The sequence below is a fragment of the Anolis carolinensis genome, unplaced genomic scaffold, assembly GCF_035594765.1.
Source record: "Anolis carolinensis isolate JA03-04 unplaced genomic scaffold, rAnoCar3.1.pri scaffold_10, whole genome shotgun sequence".
Classification (NCBI taxonomy): Eukaryota; Metazoa; Chordata; class Lepidosauria; order Squamata; family Dactyloidae; genus Anolis; species Anolis carolinensis.
This window is the reverse complement of record NW_026943821.1, coordinates 25831697-25853630: the sequence shown is the minus strand read 5'-3', so window position 1 is coordinate 25853630 and position 21934 is coordinate 25831697. Positions and strand designations below refer to the sequence as shown.

Below are 21934 nucleotides of genomic sequence, written 5' to 3'. Positions count from 1 at the left end.
TTGGTTTATGGCACCCTACAAAGAACGCACAATCAGGAGGAAGCCATGGAGAAGTAGAACCGAGAATGGATTTTAAAATTCAGGGAAAAGAATCTGTCAGAACAGTACAACTTTGCAACTTAAAAGGCGGCAGAGAGGGAGGCCGGGAAGCAGAACCGTGAATGTTTGAGTCCTCCCTCTGAATCAGAAGACCCTGCAAGTGGAAAGGCAGTATTGCAGGGAAAAAGGTAGGACGGGAGAGTGTTACACTCCACTAGATGTGGTGATGAAGGCAGGAGTGTAGTTTAATAATGATTAAACTATTTGAAAGTAATTCCAGGTGGGAGGGCAGGGGTGTGGGGTGATCCAACCTCCCATTCCACCCCAGGACACTGTATTCCCATATACTCCTGTGTTGGGAAAGCTTGGAGGGAATAAAACATGGGGGTCAGAACCTAAAATTGAGCTGAATGTCTGACTACCCTCTTTTTTAAACAACTAAACATCTCTGGGGGCAAAAACAGTCACAAAGACAGATAACTAAACAATGAACCAAATGGCACAAAACTGCAGGGAAAAAAAACACAAACTGGAGGGACATCGCAAGGAGCACTGGCTATAATTGCCAATAATTAGGCAAATTTAACCTAAGGGAGATTCTTGTTAGGCCACTGAAGGAGATACGATCAGAAGTGGGTGTGCCAGGTCTCACCTTTTACCCACCACGGGGAAAAAAGTAGTCCAATCGGACTACTAGGCCCATTAAATCCTAGGTAACACAGTAAATGGTTAAGGCAATATGGGACTTGTGGATCTATAAAATCTGATGAGGACATATATACCCAACTTTCAATCTGGGCTCGAAGTAGGAAGAATTTACAAGCTCCCGAGTTGCCTTTTCAGCAACAGTTCTTCCCTAAGTTATGCCTTGAGACTGCTTCAGGAAAGGCCAAAGATTCCTGGTTCATTTTCCCATAATATGGATAGACCTATCGGGTCCATAAACCAGGCTGAGAATGTTCAAGAACATGGTGTGCTTTTGATGTGTGGCCTGGAGAAACCAAGCACAATGAGCTTCAGATTGGCATCACAAAGCTTAAGGACGGGAACGGGGACTCAATGCTAGGGGTGCTTTCCTTGGACCGAGTCCCTAATGTTTCTGAATTTTATGCAGGAGAGTTTGTATTAATTCTTTGGAATTCCTTCCTCAATGTGTCAAGCTGGACCTGGAGTTATTCCATGCAAGTGGGGTGAGCAAGGGAGGGAGGATTCTATGCTTCCAAAGGCATCAAACGAATTTCCTTCCCCATCTTTAGAGAACCCACCCACCCCAATTTCATCGAGTATGCCCTGCCTTTTGCTATCTCAAAATAGGAGAAGAAGGCACACTACTTCCCAGCTGAATGGCAGGCAAGCCTGATGAGCTATCATCCACTGTGAACGGTTACAGTTATTGCCCAGATGGTTTGGCCAAAGGCATCTTTTTCCGCAGGAGGAGGGAGGCATTGGGGACCAGCCCACATTCCTCCAGGGTCATAGAGGTGTCGTTGTAGACCCGTTTGGGGAAGGTGCTGAGGATCTCGTACGGTTCCGATGCCGATCCCCTAAAAATAAAAGCAGAAGGATGCTTGCAAAACCAGCTGACTGAAATATTGGCACATTTATTTATTTACAGTATTTATATTCCTCCCTTCTTTCTCACCCTGAAGGTGACTCAGGGCGGATCACATTGTACACATATAAGGCAAACCATTCAATGCCATATAAACATAGAACAGAGACAGAGACAGACGCAGAGGCAATTTAAACCTTCTCCAGCTTCCAGCTTCCTGAGGGTATGCTTGATTCCGGCCACAAGGAGAGCAGCTGCTCCATCATTCACTGCGACGGCAACTTCCTCATTTCAACGGTGGCTGGATGATTTTTATGGTGTCATAAATTAGCCTCCCCACATATAAATGGTACCTACATTTCCTACTTGATAGATGCAACTATCTTTTGGGTTGCTTAGGCCAGCATCAAGCAGGGGCTATATTTTATTTTTAATTGTCAGGTGCTCACCCTAACACGGGCTGGCCTCGAACTCATGACCTCTTGGTCAAAGTGATTTATTGCAGCTGGCTGCTAACCAGCCTGCACCACAGCCTAGCCATCCAAGTGTAGAACTTTGCCATCCAAGTGTAGAACGTAAAGCTCCCAAGGTGAATTCAAATTCTAAAAGGAAGCTTCTTCAGAAACCAAAGGCTTCAGTGCAGGCATGGGCAAACTTGGGCCCCCCAGGTGTTTTGGACTTCAACTCCCACAATTTCTAACAGCCTCAGGCGCCTTCCTTTTCCCCCTCAGCCGATTAAGCATTTCCATAACACAAAGTTCTTTACACTTCCTTCTTTTGTTTCTACATTGGGCTTCTTTCTCATTTTTTTTTCATGTCAGGAGCAACTTGAGAAACTGCAACCCTTTCTCATGTTAATAAACAGCTTCGCTCTCACAGAGCCTCCTCTCACACTGAACTTACACATAGTAGCTTTACACACGAGGCCTTCAACCTGGGGCTTCTCTCACCAAAGCTTCTCAGACTTAGGCCTTTTCAGACAGAGGCCTCTCTTACACCATGGCTGCTGTCATACTGATTGATTGATTGATTGATTGATTGATTGACTGGGTCTACAGATTGTTGTGATTCTTACCTGCACCGGTCAAGATGCCGCCTCAGGTCTCCAATGGTCTCTGTGAAGGCCATTTTGATGACGTATATCTTCTCTGCGTCCTCTGACTTGACCCGAAGAGTTGTGACTTGAGAGCTGGGTTTTTCTTTTTTGCCTTCCTGATCTAATCTAAAAGTCAAGAGGAGAAACTCCTTTATTTATGGAAAGAGACCGAGCTATGAGGAACTATGGTCAGATAAGGAACATTCAGAGGTTGTTATGAGGTTCAGGGCTCTTCCTATTCCTTTGTGTTAGAGATGGAACAAACCCAAGAATCAATGTAGAGGGGAACATTCTGCCATTTGCCTCAAGAATCACAGTATTTTATACTGGCCGCGAAGGAATAATATTAAATCCACATATGACTTATATGCATATATTTCTGCATAGAAGTGAGTGACAAGAGACTACTCATAGCATATAGAATATATCTCCAACCTTTGCCTTCCAGATGTTGGACCACACCCCATCACACCAATCCAGCCAAAAGCCAGAAATGATGGAAGGTGCTATCCAAAACACCTGAAAGTCCCAATTTGGACAAGTTATATCCCTTCCTTTCACACATTGACTTTGCGCCAAATGCTTTGCTGCTCCACAACTCAATTATATGCATCCAATGAACCCTGCAGAACTTGGCTTCATGGGTAAAGCTAAGTTTCTTACCTCTTCTTCATGGCCGCAAGGCTGGGGGTCTCCACCAGAACCACTTCATGGTTTCGATTTCCACCCGTGCCCTGGGACCAAAAAGGGAAATCCATGCCATGAGCCAACTATCCTCCAGAAAATCAGTTTAGATAATCCTAGACATTCCATCACACACCGATGCGATTCACAATATTGGCTTTACTAGTACTGCTTAGAACGGAAGAAGAGAAGGCTACCGGCTTCTTTAGATTTAATTTCCACTCTCAATCTCAAATCATTCTTCTGGATGTGCAGGACTACAAGTCCCAGTATTCCTAGGCAGCACTGCCACTAAGAGCACTGGCCAACCAAATGTTAGCCCTTTTTCTGGGTATATTTGATCTGTGGATTCCAAAAATAGCACCAGTTTCCCCTATTTTTTCAATACAGAATGTAAGCTGAGGAGTTGTATGTTTTCCAGGCTGTGTGGCCATGTTCCAGAAGCATTCTCTCCTGACATTTCACCCACATCTATGGCAGGCATACCTCACAACCTCTGAGGATGTCTGCCATAGATGTGGGAGAAACATAAGGACAGAATAATTCTGGAACATGGCCATACAGCCCGAAAAACATATAAACAACCCTATGATCCTGTCCATGAAAGCCTTCGACTACACATAGAACGTAAGCCAGTTGCCATCTGCTCGTCCATAGAAAACCAGGATAACCATTATCTAAGAAACTAGAACTGATGCAGTCTATTCATTGTAATTTTCTAAATCAGCTCTCCAAATAACCCTAAGAACAGGCCTAAAAACTAAGACACCAATAATTTTTGCCCTTCGGCCATATAATCATCCAACCCTGAATTTCAATCCCCTGCTACTCATTTCAGACCTTGCCTGTCATGTAAACACTTTTCAAAATTAGAGAGTCACCAAAGATTACCCCAAATGGCTGGATATTATGATTGTTTACTTCACCCCGAACTACAGGAAAGCTTCAGACAGATTTGGATGGGTGGATTAAAAAAAGAAAAGAAAAACCCTACATGGGTAAGAATGCTGAATGCTCATCTTGTATTCCTTTGGTACAAGCTTGTAGAGATGGGCTCTAGGAAGGCATAGGGTACCAAGGACCAGCACCACTGCTGTTTAAAAACGTGGTACTAGCAGACCTACCTGCAGGGTATTTTTAATCTCTCCCCGGACATCAATCACATGCCCATCTCGAATCACCGACTTTGGAAGCTTGTTCAAAAACTGCTCCATTGTGAGCTTGGAACCTGTCATAAAAATATGATACGAGGATAAGATGGAGTAGAGACAGGACAGACATCAAGATATGGTGTAGACCAGGGGTATCACATTCATTTTCATGGAGCCTTGTGGTTGTCTTAAAAGGGCCGTTGAATCCACAGATGGAGAATCAATAGCTACAGAGGGTCAACTATATTTTATTTTACCTAATGTTTGACGTTCATTAGTTTTTACCCCATTTGTTATTGAATGACAACTCCCATCACTTTTATTATCTGACATGGGAATGATGGGCTGTGGTGCAGGCTGGAGAGCAGCTGCAATGAATCACTGCAATGAATCACTCTGACCAGGAGGTCATGAGTTCGAGGCCCGCTCGGAGCCTATGTTTGTCTTGTCTTTGTTCTATGTTAAAAGGCATTGAATGTTTGCCTATATGTGTAATGTGATCCGCCCTGAGTCCCCTTCGGGGTGAGAAAGAAGGGCGGAATATAAATGCTGTAAATAAATAAATAAATAATAAATTGTAGCCCAACAGCACTTGTGGCTCTGAGGTTAAGAAAATGTTAAAGGGCATTTTAAAGTCAGTCATCCTGTCTACAAGCCCTGTACATAAATTCAGACCTCACTCTCCTGACTAAACAAAACAAACTTCAACTTCCCAGAAGTTACTGTATCACAACTCCCATCAGCTCTAGCCATGATGACTCTAGGAGTTGTGATCCCATCCATCTCAAGGTGCCAGTGTGAGGAAGGCTTAGCTCAGGACTAAAAGGAATAGCAAGCATGCATGCAAGCATGTATGTAATAATAATAATTATTATTATTATAATTATTATTATTATTATTATTATTATTATTATTATTATTATAATAACTTTATTTTTATACCCCGCCCCATCTCCCCGAAGAGACTCGGGGCAGCTTACATGGGGCTATGCCTGAACACAACAGCACAAAATCAAAACAAAACAATAAACAAATCAGCCAACAGTAAAACATCAACATGAATAAAACAGTCATAAAAGGTATGTATAAGGTAAAGGTAAAGGTTTCCCCTGACGTTAAGTCTTGTCGTGTCTGACTCTCGGGGTTGGTGCTCATGTCTATTTCTAAGCTGAAGAGCAGGCGTTGTCCGTAGACACCTCCAAGGTCACATGGCCGGCATGACTGCATGGAGCATCGGAGAAGTACATATTGATCTACTCACATTTGCATGCTTTCAAATTGCTAGGTTGACTGAAGCTGGGGCTTACAGCGGGAGCTCACCCCACTCCCCAGATTCGAACCACCAACCTTTTGGTCTGCAAGTTCAGCAGCTCAGCAGTTTTACACACTCCCGTATGTATCTATGTCTACATTTTAAAGCACCCACAGCCACCGTCTTACCAGGGATCTCTTTGGTCTCCTTTAATCCATTTGCTTTGGAGTGGCCAATGGCTTGGCCCACGCCGGGAAAGCTCTCTGGCAGCTTCCTCTCCTGAAAGAAGACATCTCTCTTGTCAGTGACCTGTTGAAATAAACCATAGTAGCGACTCAGCGCCTTGCCTGGTCCTGGACTCCAGATGTCAGTGTCAAGCTAGGCAACGGTTTTCTTTATAGGGCAGCTCAGGGGAAAGTGACAAACAACATAGTCCCCACTTCCTTCCATGGAAACCCAAAAGGGAAATAACAAACACAAATGGCCATCCAGGAGATGAAAGTACGTGGTGTTGCAAACTGAAAGAAAACCATCAAGGTTGAGAGAGGCACGTGCTGTTAGTGCTTCTCTCTGCCTAGTTTGGTTTGTGCTCACAGCACTGAATATTTAAAAGACTCTGCAAGACATTCACAACAACTAGGAAACACCAGAAGGATACCTTTTAGACCAGGAATGGGCAAACTCCGGCCCTCCAGGTGTTTTGGACTTCAACTCCCACAATTCCTAACAGCCGGTAGGCTGTTAGGAATTGTGGGAGTTGAAGTCCAAAACACCTGGAGGGCCCAAGTTACAAGTTTTATTTATTGTAATAAATAAAAATAAAAATAAATTTCGCACATGTAAACAAGTGTGCATAGGAAAATTATTTATCTCAGCATCTTGGCCCATCAGTACTGTCATTCAACACATTTTGAATGCACTCACTTCATATTACAGATACGAGTCACTTAAACAAATGCCAAGACATCCATTTTTTTTTCATTTCCTTTCATTTCGTATAACAACATTCCCCAAAAAGAATGATTACCAATTCAGGCAGTGAGATTTTTTAAAAGAGTACCATTCCCAAAGTACTCTTCCTAGTAATGATATTTAGAGGTAATCAAGCAACAGCAACAGAAAATATAAAAGCAGGGGCAGAAGCCAAGGAGGAAACAGGCTCGGTTCCTTAAACAGAAAGCAGAAAGCAGTCAGTTCCTCTTAGAACGCTTTGTTCTCACAGCAGAAAATAGCCTTAACATGTTCAAGAGTAATAAGTTCTCAGTTCTTTAAACACTGTTCAACTCTCAAGCCACATTTTTGATAAGGAAATCCCACTTCTGCAAACTATATATATATATCACATAAATAGAAGCCGTAGGAAAGTGGAAGAGGCAGACCTGAAATGGGACTCCATCTGGGTAGCGCCGCTGCAGCTCAGAAGGGAAGTAGCCATCCATGATATCTCTCAGGCACCGCTGAAAGCACAATGCAAAGTACACATGTCAGATTTCCTTCTGTGATGCCTAAAACATCTACTGTAGGCAGTCCGGGGGGTGCAAAGCTGACCCTTCTTTATACAAACCTCTTATTTATTTCAACCAATAGCAGACCTTCCCACCACGGGCATGAACTACAGCGGAAATAATTTTTATTTTTGTCCCAAACCACTGGGCTTTAGAGGAATGCACTAGTGTTGTGAACTGAGCCTAGAAGAGACAGCCAGTGCATTTCTTTCAGAATTGGAATGAAATGGGTCACTTCATCACATTCATTAAATCAGTGGTTCCCAGCTTGTGGTCCATGGACCACCAGTGGCCTCACCGTTACTATACCGTTGCAATGAGAGCGACTGGTCTCGTGAAACCCTCTTATAGTGCCGAGATAACAGGGTTGTTGGGAGGGGAGAAGCTGACTACCCATGAAAGGGGGCCGGGCTGTGGCGCAGCTGGCTAGTAACCAGCTGCTATAAATCACTACTGACCGAGAGGTCATGAGTTCGAAGCCCGGGTCGGGTTAAGCCTCCGACCATTAAAAAAAAAAAAATAGCCCCGGCTTGCTGTTGACCTAGCAGCCAAAAGACAGTTGCATCTGTCAAGTAGGGAAAATTTAGGGACGCTTTATGCGGGAGGCTAATTTAACTAATCTACAACACCATAAAACTGCTCACGAGGAAAAGAAGAGGAAGAACAGCCATCAATGGACGGTGAAGCAACAGCTCCCCCTGTGGCCGGAAATCGTGAAGCTGGAAAGATGTTAAAAAATGCCTCTGTGTCTGTCTAAAACTGAATGTTGTTTGTCTATTGGCATTGAATGTTTGCCATATATGTGTTCATTGTAATCCGCCCTGAGTCCCCTTCGGGGTGAGAAGGGCGGAATATAAATACTGTAAATAAATAAAATAAATAAGGCAGCATGACAACAAGCCTCCTGACTGTTGCTTCTCCTCCTCTTCCCTCCATGGAAACGGGGGCTGTTTAGGCCTGTTCCTGGGGTTATTTGGGGTGCTGATTCAGAAAATTGCATTGGATAGACCACATTAGCTCTAGATTATTAAACATGCTTTTCTGTGGGCGAGCAGATGGCGACTACTGGATGGCAAATGTTCTGTATCAGAAACTAGGACTGATGTGGTCTATCCAATGCAATTTTCTGAATCAGCACCCCAAAATAACCCCAGGAACAGATTTCTGAATCAGCACCCCAAATAACCCCTGAAATGTGCACACTATATCCACGCAAGATAATAATAAGATATCCCCAGTAACATGCTATGCTAATTATATATATGTATATATATACACACACACACACACACACTATAATTTACAATAATATATAATAATATAATATAATATATTGTATATACATATAATATTGATAATATTATATTGTAATACAATTTAATACTAATAATACAATATAAAAATATTAATAATATATATTACATGTAATATTACTAATAATATCACAGTATATTGATATAGTAGTAAAGGTAAAGGTTTCCTCTGACATTAAGTCCAGTCGTGTCCAACTCTGGGGGTTGGTGCTCATCTCCATTTCTAAGCCGAAGAGCCAGTGTTGTCCGTAGATACCTCCAAGGTCATGTGGCCACTGGCATGACTGCATGGAACGCTGTTACCTTCCTGCTGGAGCAGTACCTATTGATCTACTCACATTTACATGCTGGAGCTAATAGCGGACGCTCACTCTGCTGCCCGGTTTTGAACCTGGGACCTTTCGGTCTGCAAGTTCAGCAGCTCAGCGCTTTAACACACTGAGCCACCAGCGGCTCAGTACAATATAGTAATTTAATGTCAGTATTGTGCTATGCTAATAATATTATATACTGTATGTAAATTTAATTTGTAAACTGCTCTGAGTCCCCTTTGGGGTGAGAAGGGCAGGATATAAATGTAGTAAATAAATAAATAAGATGAATAACAGCATTCAAAATTCCAGAATCTGCATATGGTGAAGAATCCATATAACTTGTTCATTGTGTACGAGGAGCAGCAAGGAACACTCCTAAGGCGGCCTTGTGGAACGAGCTCCGAAAAGCTGCAGAAGCAAAGCATAGAACTCTGGAATGTGGCATGAAAACTCTGAAACCCAAGAGCCTTGTGCCCCTCCTTGCTTTGCATTACTTGCAAAAGTAATGCAAAGCTTAAGCGGCTGAGGGGAAAAAGGAAAGGGCCTGAGGCTGTTAGGAATGGTGGGAGTTGAAGTCCAAAACAGCTGGAGGGAAGGCCCAAGTTGGCCCATGTCTAGGATAGTTAGTATGCACTTCTTACAAGCTTGCAAAATGCCAAGCTTGACACTCTCTTGACAATTTGTAGCATCAGGACTTCCACAAAAGTTCTCCCCTTCCAATGTTTACTGTCAGGGATGCCTACCCCTCATTAATTCAGTGTTTCTGAGGTCATATCCATACCTGGGTGGAAGGCTCCTCATATGGCCGGAAAGGTCCGTTGAACATGACAATCCCGTTCTGATAGAAGGTAAGGGGGATTGCACGCCGCTGCTTCAGCCTTGCGCCACCAGTCGTGTGTTCAACCTTGGACTCGCCCTCCCCGGCCAATATATTCAAATCTTTCAGGTTTTCGAAGATCAAATCCAAATTGATGGGGGTTCCCGAAAGGATGTTATCCTCTACAAAGACACAAGGCATTGCTAAAAGTCAGCAAATGGCTGAGCTAAGTCATCCTCAAATTCTGTTATTTAATTACTGTATATACTCGAGTATAAGCCTAGTTTTTCAGCCCTTTTTTAGGGCTGAAAAAGCTCCCCTCGGCTTATACTCGAGTGAGGGTCCTGGCCGGTTTCTATTCAGGTCGGCTTATACCTGAGTATATAGGTATTCAGAGTTGGACAGTCTTATCTTATTAAAGTCTTATTATTATCTTAAATTACTGTTTTATATAAACATTCAAAAACATTTAACCTACTGATGCCTCAAATAATGCAATTTTATTAATATCTATTTTTATTTTTGAAATTGACCCATAGCTGCTGCATTTCGCACCCTCGTCTTATACTCGAGTCAATAAGTTTTGCCAGTTTTTGTGGTAAAATTAGGTGCCTCGGCTTATATTCAGGTCAGCTTATACTCGAGTATATACAGTACAGTATTTTTCCTCCTACCCAAAGACTACAAATCCCAGGGTTTAGTAGCAATGTGCTATGGCAATTGGTGTTAAATTGCATTCTTTCTGCATTGAAAGAGGTCATACAAGTCCAGGGATTCTTAAACTTTTTCAACTTGCAACTCCTTTTTTGACCAGGAAATGTTTATGTGACCTCAGATATGTAGGTACCATATATACTCGAGTATAAGCTGAGTTTTTCCGCCCCCTCGGCTTATACTCGAGTGAGAGTCCTGGTTGGCTTATATTTGGGTCAGCTTATACTCGAGTATATAAGTAATCAGAGTTGTACAGTCTTATATTACATTACAATTTTATGTAAATATTCAAAAACATACTGATGACTCAATTATTGTAATTTTATCGGTATCTATTTTTATTTTTGAAATTTACCAGTAGCTGTTGCATTTCCCACCCTCGTCTTATACTCCAGTCAATAATAATAATATAATAATAATAAAACTTTATTTATATACCGCCCTATCTCCCGGATGGGACTCAGGGCGGTTTCCAATCACAAAAACAACACATACATTACATAGCAACATAATAACACATTATTAAGCAAGGTAAAACAATACAATTATATAGCAATAAATAACACTTACACAACCTGATCAAGGGGACGGGAACCATAAACCCAATATATTGAAGTATATCATTTTATGCTAGATAAATCTTGTGCAATATATCCAGGCCCAGAGATCAGCGGTGTAATTCCTCAAAAACCTGCCAACACCACCAAGTCTTCAGTTCAATACTTTTTCCCAGTTTCTTGTGGTAAAATTAGGTGCCTCGGCTTATATTCAGGTCAGCTTATACTCAAGTATATACAGTGTATATAAAATAGGGACTGAAGCAAACTATACAAATAATGCATCTAAATTGGGATAGTTATTTGCTCTATCCAACCTGGTGTCCAGGTATTTTTCCGTGAGTAAACCCTTTCTTCTATTAGTGGCTCCAGTTCGTCTGACGAATCCGGTCCTTCTCCAACCCAGATCAGCCCATAGTCATTCAGAAACCTCTGCAGAGAGAAATGGAGGTAATTTAGAAAATATGGGAAGGGGGGAAAGTATGAAATTGAGGATGAGGAATGCTTAAGATTCAGAGAAGGGAATACAAAAAATAAAGGAGCTGAGGAGTTGAACATAGGGAGGGAAAGGAAGTACTGTATTTGAGACTCTGGTCCCGAAAATGAAAGAAGAAGCCTTTGCCTTTGTTTGTGTTTGTGCGTCTTAATTGTATATGACTGTAAAGGCATTGAATGTTTGCCTATGTAAATAAATGTTGTAATTCGCTCTGAGTTCCCTTGGGGAGAAGGGTGGAATATAAATAAAGTGTATTATTTATTATTATTTTATTATGACACAGCAAACAAGATAGACATGCTAGATTTTGTATCACAAAATCACAAGTCGAACACTTCCCAAGTGTCTAGGACTGTGTGATGTATTTTCGGATGATGCGTGCAGATCCCAGTAGGGTGGGCTTTTGCAGTTGGCAAATTATATTTATTTAAATTATTATTATTATAATACACTTTTTTCCGTTTTCCCATACAGCACATGGATGACCTGAAGCTATATGGGAAAACGGAAAAAGTGTATTATTATTATTATTATTATTATTATTATTATTATTTTATTATTATGACACAGCAAATAAGATAGATATGCTGGATTTCATATCACAAAATCACAAGTCGAACACTTCCCAAGTGTCTAGGACTGTGTGATGTATTTTCGGATGATGCGCACAGATCCCAGCAGGGTGGCCTTTTGCAGTTGGCAGACTGTGATTTTGTCAATGTCTATTGTTTCCAAATGCCGGCTGAGATCTTTTGGCATGGCACCCAGTGTGCCCATCACCTATTATTATTATTATTATTATTATTATTATTATTATTATTATTATTATTATTACATTGCAGATTCAATTGACTAAAAAAACAACTTAGAAAGAAGGAAAAAGAAAGAAAAAATGAAAGAATGAATATCTAGCCCCTTTCATTAATCTTACCTCCATCTCCCAGATTTGTTGTTGCAGCTGAACACATGAGTCTTCCAATTCCTTGGTTCTATCTGATGCTGGAGATTTCTCTACTGGAAAAAAGGGAAGAGGTTTGAAGTTTTCCATATTACTTACATATCAAATTGCAAAAAGTGCAGACATAATCTCTGTCCTCAGTTAATGTTCTGTCTCAAAAGGGAAAAGGCAACGATTGGATTTCATCTCCCAGATTAATCTGCTCACAGAGATCTGATAAACTGCAGCAATAACAGCCTTTCCTACAAGGACATCTCACCATTTACAGCAAGATTCCTTACTGACACAACCACATGTTCACAGCTGAAGAGTGGCATTCAGGTTCCATCCCTAACAACACATGAATATTGTTGAGGGGGAGAAAAGGCACAATAAAGGGAAGTAAGGTACCGCTCCCTTTCTGAACGACTTGTATCTCCTCCTCAAGCTCTTTGATCTTCTTCTCCTGTGGATCCAAAAACAAGAGATAAAAAGATGATCAGGTTCATGTGACACAAGATTCATTTACCTTTCATACACATCTTATACACTTAGCCCAAAAGTACTTCTATACCAGGTATGGATAAACTTGGGCCCTCCAGGTGTTTTGGACTTCTATTCCCACAATATAATAATAATAATTAATAATAATAACAACAACAACAACAACAACAAAAACAAAATTTTATTTGTATTCCGCCCTATCTTCCCAAGAGGACTTGCCTTTTCCCTCTCAGCCGCTTAAGCTGAAGTTTGCCCATGCCTGTTCTATACTGTATTTTTAATAATTTTGTGCACGAAGCAAAGTTTGTATATACCCTAAAACATCAGAAAGCAAAGATATCACAATCTCAGCCACTCACAATTTTGTATTTGGAGTATTTTCAATACAATGTTTCTGTTTTATTGTCAACCACCAGAGGATTTGTTGTTGTAAAGAAGTCTACAGTATGTGTTTTGTAAGTGACTCATTGTATCAAAAGCAATCAAGAAAACGCCAAACACAAATCTGATTTAGCTATCGCTGATCTGAGCTACCCCGTGCAAACTAGATGTGGTTAGATTTAGCTTTTTCACCCGGTGCTGGATTGCTTGCGCTTGTTGCTTGACTTTGTGTTCCAAAGAAGTGATCTTCTGCATCATGGAGGTCATCAGTTCCATGTCACTGGGAGCCGCCGCTAAAGGAACGAAAGTAACCCATCACAAGAGCAACTCACAAGAGCCGCTGCTTTCACAATGACGCACTGTGCTCCTTGAAAAACAGACAAGGAGGCAGAATGCTTAGCTTGTTCCCTATATTGGCTCTCTCTTCAGCTACTTGGCAGAAACAAGAAAACACTAGTGTTTGGGTCATTAGTGTTAAGGGTAATTCTCAAAAAAGGAAGAAACATTCAAAATGGTAAAGCAGCCACAACAGCAGTAGCAACAGTTCAAGAGATCGGAAGCTTCTAGTGCAGAGGTTCCCAATCTGTGGTCCACAAGAACAAAAATATGGTCCGCGGCCTCACCATTACTACACCATTGCCTCGAAACCACACGGCGACAAGAGCAATTGGTCTTGCAAAACCCTCTTCTAGTGTCGAGGCAACAGGGATGTCGGGAGAGAGGCTGACTACCCATGAAAGATTACTACTACCACATCAGCTCTAGATTATTAAGTATGGTTTTCTGTGGGCGAGCAGATGGCGACTACTGGATGGCATATATTCTGCATCAGAAACTAGAGCTGATGTGGTCTATCCAATGCAATGCTCTGAATCAGCACCCCAAATAAACAAACCGAATCTAAAGGTGACCAAAAACTGATTTGTAACCCTTTTTGTTCTAATGTTGGAGAGTGCTCCTTGGTCAAGTGGTCCCTGGTCAAAAAAAAGGTTGGGAAGCACTGTTCTAGTGTCAGCAATTGAGTTTTTTTTTTTCGTGTCAGGAGCAACTTGAGTTGCTTCTGGAGTGAGAGAATTGGCCGTCTGCAAGGACGTTGCCCAGGGGACGCCCGGATGTTTTTGATGTTTTTACCATCCTTGTGGGAGGCTTCTCTCATGTCCCCGCATGGAGCTGGAGCTGATAGAGGGAGCTCATCCGCACTCTCCCCAGGTGGGATTCGAACCTGGCAGCTTTTCAGGTCAGCAACCCAACCTTCAAGTCACTTAGTCCACTACGCCATCTGGGGGCTCAACCAATTGCTTAACCAATACAGGAGCAGAGTCAAGACTAAAAAGTTATTAAATACTTTATTCAAGGAACAACATAACTAGGTCGGAAAGTTAACAGAGCCTAGCTAACTCACACCAGTCATCTTGTCTCTCTATGCTCACACCAAAAGGGGAAAAAAAGGAAAACTCAGGGGCTTGCCATGTGCTCAGAAAATAAGATGTGTCCCTGAGAAATATCAGCCTCACCCTGAGTCCCCTCGGGTGAGAAGGACGGGATAGAAATGATGGAAATAATATAATATAATAATAATAATTTTATTTTTGTATGCCGCCTCCATCTCCCCAACGGGGACTCGGAGCGGCTCACACGGGGGCAAGCCCAAGACAATCATATAATATCATAAAATCAACAGTTGAGACATCAAAGAATGCATTTAAAAACAAATTAAACAAGTCATGATTTAAAATAGACATAATTAAAATATAAAACAATCATCCAAGGCATTAAAAGGTCCAATAGCAGGAGGAGAGAACAGAGTGATGGGGGGGGGGGGGGGCTTTTTCCTGCCAACTAACTCATCTGGCTAAGTCCTTGATGAGGACTATAACCTTGTGCAGGATGTGGCTGAGTTCCAACAACGAATGGGTCACCATGTGTGCAAAAACGACCTCTTATAACTGTGCATATGTTGCAACTTCCTAGGGACAATGGGCCATACTGCGGCTCCACTGGATCCCTTGTGCCTCCACCAAAATTTGCAGCAATTTCTATGGTGCACAAAGGGCATCAGATAATCCTCCCACAGCACAGAAACTGTAAATTATTTCTTGATCTGTTGTACCTTTGCATTGTTAATCTCATCGATTTAGCCACAGGGTTCACCCCCCACTTCAAGGTGCTCTCCCATGATCTTATAGCACTTTTAACTACCTCTTGTTTACAAAACTCACTTAGCGCACTTTTGCCCAGTTCATGTTTATGATTCTAGTGCTGTGTTATAACTTGAGTTTTTACTAATGTTTGTTATTTTACTTTTATGTTAATTTTTAATTTTATTTGTGCATGGTTTCTGTTATTTGATGTTGTTTTATGTTTGTTATTGTATTTGCCCGGGATTTGGCCCCATGTAAGCCATCCCGAGTCCTCCCAGGGAGATGGAGGTGGGGTATAAAAATAAAATAATAATTATTATTATTATTAAATGTCTTTTTTGTTCCAGAAATGAGAAGAAAAGAAAGAAGCCGCTGCAGTTTCAGTAGTGTGGATAGTGTGCCCAATGGTTACAACTCTTTCTTTTCTTTCTGGAAGTTCACCAGCGACCAGCAGCCAACTGCTTGGAGATTGGCACTGGTCCAGGGATCACTCATTTGAATGTAACAGCAGTAAATCCAGAAGAGTCCAAGGAATGGTGCTGTTTAACGTTGTGTGAAATCTACCTCTTGCAAATTTTCACCCACAAAAGGGGGAACAGGTTACAGCGGAGGAAGGCTGTGTATGTGTCTTTATTTGCATGTGTCTGTCTCTTCATACAGGCAGAGAAGGAAGTGGGTTTATGGGGAATGTGTAAGTCCTCAGAATTTGGTTCAGCAATGCGCACCTGCATCCCTCCATCTGAGACACAAAAGCGACAAGAGTTCTCTTGGCCTAGTTGAAGGGGACAACCCATCCTGCTTCACAAACCTCCAAAGACTCAGCCAATCTATTTGACATTCAAAATATGTCACACAAGGCAAAGTCTTTAATGCTAATATGCCTTATTTTACAAGCAAGGTACAAAAACATTTCTGAACTGAGGTTATTGAGAAACTACATCATGTGCCAGATATACTGTTCTTATATACAGAAAGGCTCACAACAGACAAAGAAGGACACAGGGAACAAAACCTCTGTTATCTACATTTCTGAAACATGCATTTCACAGCACCTAGAGAAATAACCTTATTTCCAACCCCTACAATTATACCTGATTGGCTTGAAGTTCCTTTTGAACAGGAAGATACTGGAATCTGAGCACCAGGCCCAAGGATTTTATCCATCATAGCAAGTTCATCCTCTGAGGAGCAAATGGGAAAATCGTGTATCAAGAGTTAGACCAGGGGTCCCCAAACTTTTTGAGCAGAGGGCCGGTCCACAATCCTTCAGACTGTTGAGGGGCCGAATTATCATTTGAAAAAAAAATACAAACAAATTCCTATGCATACTGCACATGTCTTATTTGTAGTGCAACAACAACAACGAAAGAATACAATATTTAAAAATGAAAACAATTTTAACCAACATAAACCTATTAGGATTTCAATGAAAAGTGTGGGCCTGCTACTGGCCAGTGAGATAGTCAAGTTAATTAGGATTGTTGTTGTTGTTGTGTGCCTTCAAGTCATGTCAAACTTTGGCTGAGCCTAAGTCTAAAATTAATTATTTATTTACTGCATTTATTTACTACATTTATATCCCACCCTTCTCACCCCGAAGGGGACTCAGAGCAGCTGTATGTACATACAATATATTATATTATTAGCATAACACAATATTAGCATTATATATTACTATATTGAACTATACCACTATACTATTATATAATATGTAATATATACCATATAATTAATATTATTATATGGTATTACTATTAGTATTATATTGTAAGATAATAATAAGATTATTATCAATATTATATGTATATACAATATATTATATTATTAAAACTGATATAAAAATATTATATTATAAAACAGGGCGGGGGCCAGGTAAATGACCTTGGAGGGCCGCATCCGGCCCCCGGGCCTTAGTTTGGGGACCCCTGAGTTAGACAATGGATTGTCTCATTATCTGTGGTCGTGATGGTGGTGGTGGGGTGAGGTTTGGGAGATGATCCCTAGTATTTAGCAAATCTTAAGGCAATGGAAATTTAAAACATAACAGTCTGTTTAACCCCCGTCTCACTAATAAAGAACAAACTTTCTGAACCAGAGCTATGTTCCCTCTATATTACAAAATACTTCTTGGCTGAGCTTGGGTTTACCATTTTCAGTTCATGAATGGAGATCAAAGATAAAAGCAAAAGAATCTTAATTATAATGTCTTTGCCAGGTTTATTACAATTGGTATCTGATGCATGTATTCTGTGTGTTGAACTTAAGAAGGCTGATAAACTCAGACCCCATCTACACTGCCATAGAATCCAGTTCAAAGCAGATAATCTAGATTCAGAAACTGGATTGTATGGTAGTGTAGATGGGGCCTCAGTAAATACATATACGATTGCCTAAACCTCAGGACCTTCCTGGACGGTGAACCACAGCTCAGTTCCATGCTATTGATGTCTGGTCAATAACAGTTTATAATTTCTTATCTGTGAACACATGGCACATATATCTGTCATGACAAAATACTGGTGGGGTTTGGGGGGGGGGAGGTTGACCTAGGATGATGGGAGTTGTAGTCCACCCACATCCATATGTACCCTACATCGAGAGCGCTATTTCTATTTCAAATAGAACCATTCATAAAACCAAACAATGATTACTTCGAATGTTTAACATTACAGAAGTCCAAACCCGAACATCATCAGAGACTAAACTAGTAAAATATAATTAACCAATACACACAAAGTAATTAAAAGGCAATAAAGGGCTTGTTTCCTACCATTCTGGATACTTTCTTTGATGTGTGCAGTCTTTTTCCTGAAAGCCAGAAGAAAACAAGAAATATTTATAGTCAATTTTTGTTTGTTTGTTTGGTTTATTTATTTAACATTCTAGCAGTCTGGAACCCAAATATTATTAGTTATTCTACTTATTCTAAAATTAATCCATTAATCCATACTCCAGCCTAGATTTCCTGACAACTTGGTGAATTTGAAACACAGCAGTTGTTACTTTTGGAGAAAAGAGGAAGCTACATCTTGGACATTAAATGAACAAGTTCTTTAGTTTGTTGGTGGTGTGAGTACACATGGAAAGAGAAATATAGAAACTGATAACAAGTGTTGTTGCTAAAGGTGACTTCAAAGTGTAGAAAAAGAACTGCCCCCTAATTGAGTACAGAGGTTGGAAAGTTTATATTTTAAGATATTATTATTATTATTATTATTATTATTATTATTATTATTATTATTATTATTGTTATGGTTATACTCTGCCCTTTCCCCAGAAGTGGATGCAAAGGAACACAATCCCCTGTCAGCATGGCACAGTTTACTATGCAGAACTAGCTTTTTAGAAGGCAAAATACTGAAAGCGATAGTGCAATGAAGTAAGTTTTCAAAGCGCTGACTAGTTTCAACTGAGATGTGATTTCTATTATGTAGTAGATTCAAAATTGGAATGTACACAGACACAATCGTGATCAACGAAGGCAGGATCCTCCATAAACCATTACAACCTGGAAGCTAGAGAAATTAGCGGCCTATATAAGTGTGCGAACAAGCTCAAACTTACCTAGATTTTTGCATCTGGAGTGGCATTCTACGAATCTTCCCCAGCGAAGAAAGAGGCGAAGTCATGGTTTATCTCGAACACAGTTTCATATACTAAGGACGCAGGAAGAGAAAATATACTGAAATTTGTAACCAATATGTGAAACTCGGAACTGAATACAATGGGAGCAATGCTAACTTTTGATGAAATAAAACTCTTATAATAAATCTGATGGGGTGAAAAATGAACTTGACATCGCTTCCTGTCTGGCATCTGTGGCACTGAACGTATGACGAGAAACGTTTGGGACCCATTTTCCCAGATGTGCGTAATATCCCCAATTGACATACACTTTCACAAACTCACAAACAAGTATGGGAGGGAGGTGAAAATCATAAAATAATAGAATAATATTTATTTATTTATTTACAGTATTTATATTCCGCCCTTCTCACCCTGAAGGGAACTCAGGGCGGATCACATTACACATATAAGGCAAACATTCAATGCCTTAACATAGAACTAAGACAAAGACAAACGCAGGCTCCGAGCTGGCCTCGAACTCATGACCTCTTGGTCAGAGTGATTTGTTGCAGCTGGCTGCAGCTGGCTGCTCACCAGCCTGCACCACAGCCTGGGCCTAATAAAGTTGGAAGAGACCACATGGACCATCTAGTCCAACCCCCTGCCATGCAGGAAAGCACAAAGTATTTCTGATAGATAGCCATCCAAGTCTCTGTTTAAAACTTTCCAAGGAAGGGGCTTCCAAAAGACTCCGAGGCAGGGAGTCCCACTGTTGAACAGCTCTTACAGTCAGGAAGTTCTTCCTAATATTCAGGTGGAATCTCGTGTCTCCTCTCAACCTTCTCTTCTGCAGGCTAAACAGACCTAAACAGTTACTTACTTAGGCAATCCCTCGTAGGCTGAGGATGATGGTCCTCCAGTTGTGGGGTCTTGGGGTGTGTCCGTAGGTGGCTAAAGAGGCCTATTCTTGTCCCGCATGTTTTCCCTTCTGCAGTGAGGACATTGGTTTCCAGACGGAAGGCGGTCCCGGTCAGGGTTGGCTTGACGCTTCTTCCTCTTGGCACGTTTCTCCCTTAAGCCCTCCATTCATACCTCTTCGAATTCCACAGCACTGCTGGTCACAGCTGACCTCCAATTAGAGCGCTCAAGGGCCAGGGCTTCCCAGTTCTCAGTGTCTATGCCACAGCTTTTAAGGTTGGCTTTAAGCCCATCTTTAAATCTCTTTTCCTGCCCACCAACATTACGTTTCCCATTCTTGAGTTCGGACCTAAACAGTAGGCTGTTAGGAATTGTGGGAGTTGAAGTCCCAAACACCTGGATGGAGGGCCCAAGTTGACCCAGGCCAGGAATTGTGGGAGTTGAAATCCAAAATATTTGGAGGAAGGGCCCAAGTTGGCAAAGGCCAGGAACTGTGGGAATTGAAGTCCAAAACATCTGGAGGAAGGGCCCAAGTTGGCAAAGGCCAGGAATTGTGGGAGTTGAAATCCAAAACATCCGGAGGAAGGGCCCAAGTTGGCAAAGGCCAGGAATTGTGGGAGTTGAAATCCAAAATATCTGGAGGAAGGGCCCAAGTTGGCAAAAGCAATGTTATTTTGCACTTTATTGTCCATTTCAACCGTGAAATACCTTTCCCATTCCGGCACATTCTGTACTGGGTTTTATGAACTAGTCTCCTGTTTTAATATTGTATGTTTTATGTCGATTTTATCGATTGTTTTACTGATAATTGATGTTTTATTGGTATAATTGTTTTATTGTTGTATCATTGATATTTGATTGTTTTATCGGGCTAGGCCCCATGTAAACCGCCCCGAGTCCCTTCGGGGAGATGGGGCGGGGTATAAAAATAAAGTTGTTATTATTATTATTATTATTATTATTATTATTATTATTATTATTATTATTAAGGCCAGGAATTGTGGGAGTTGAAATCCAAAACATCTGGAGGAAGGGCCTAAATCGGCAAAGGCCAGGAATTGTGGGAGTTGAAGTCCAAAACATCTGGAGGAAGGGCCCAAGTTGGCAAAGGCCAGGAATTGTGGGAGTTGAAGTCCAAAACATCTGGAGGAAGGGCCCAAGTTGGCAAAGGCCAGGAATTGTGGGAGTTGAAGTCCAAAACATCTGGAGGAAGGGCCCAAGTTGGCAAAGGCCAGGAATTGTGGGAGTTGAAGTCCAAAACATCTGGAGGAAGGGCCCAAGTTGGCAAAGGCCAGGAATTGTGGGAGTTGAAATCCAAAACACCTGGAGGGAGGGCCCGAGTAGGCCCAGGCCTGTTGAGAAGGCCTTTAGCTTTCTCTGCCTAAAACTACTGCTGCTGCACTACCAAACTACAATCCCTAGGATGCCCTAGCAGTGAGCCACACAAACTGCATTAATTCTACAGTGTAGATGCACCTTGAGAGAGAGAGAGAGAGAACTCTTTGAAGGCAGAGGCTTTTGTTTAAAGACTTACCTCCTTCCTAAAGGAGGCCTTCAGGCTGCCGCCGACATCTTGTTTGCCCGCGGTTGCTAGGCAACCGAAGCCGGGCCTACTCCGTGCTCAGGCGTTTCTGCCTGGCTTTGTATTTTTGAAGAGAATGTTTACTAACAACATCATTTAAACCGCTTTTTTAAATGATGTTAGAAGCATCACAACCTCTTAAAAAGAGTCACAATATACAACAGGAGGAATGCAGTTCACTGCCAAGGCTCAAATACTGTGGCATAATGGGAAACTGTGGTTTTGTGCAGCCTTCTGGGCACAACAATGGCGCTGCTTCACCAAACGACTCAAGCACTACCTCACAACCTCTGAGGATGCCTGCCACAGATGTGGGCGAAACGTCAGGAGAGAAAACATCCAGAACATGGCCATGCAGCCCGAAAGACTCACAGCAAACCAGTGGTTCCGGACATGAGAGCCTTCGACAATACA

General features: G+C 41.5%; 1 protein-coding gene across 3 annotated transcripts; it reads right to left on the bottom strand.

The window, feature by feature from the left end:
• Positions 1-50: 50 nt before the first annotated feature.
• ubxn11 (UBX domain protein 11) lies at positions 51-21704 on the bottom strand. 3 transcript variants are annotated; one of them, XM_062962747.1, is made up of 15 exons: positions 21473-21704; positions 19018-19109; positions 18224-18261; positions 16545-16634; positions 13505-13605; positions 12839-12893; positions 12422-12501; positions 11312-11426; positions 9688-9905; positions 7154-7231; positions 5963-6083; positions 4496-4599; positions 3351-3421; positions 2667-2813; positions 51-1583 (listed from the first exon to the last, which is right to left on the bottom strand). In XM_062962747.1, exons 2-15 carry the CDS (start codon positions 19080-19082, stop codon positions 1430-1432), a joined length of 1437 nt encoding a protein of 478 aa, XP_062818817.1. In that variant the 5' UTR covers positions 19083-19109; positions 21473-21704; the 3' UTR covers positions 51-1429. The 3 variants fall into 3 exon arrangements, with proteins under 3 accessions (XP_062818817.1, XP_062818815.1, XP_062818816.1); XM_062962745.1 differs by having other exon boundaries at positions 12422-12504; positions 21473-21675; XM_062962746.1 differs by lacking the exon at positions 21473-21704 and adding an exon at positions 19901-20338 and having other exon boundaries at positions 12422-12504.
• Between the last annotated feature and the right edge of the window lie 230 nt (positions 21705-21934).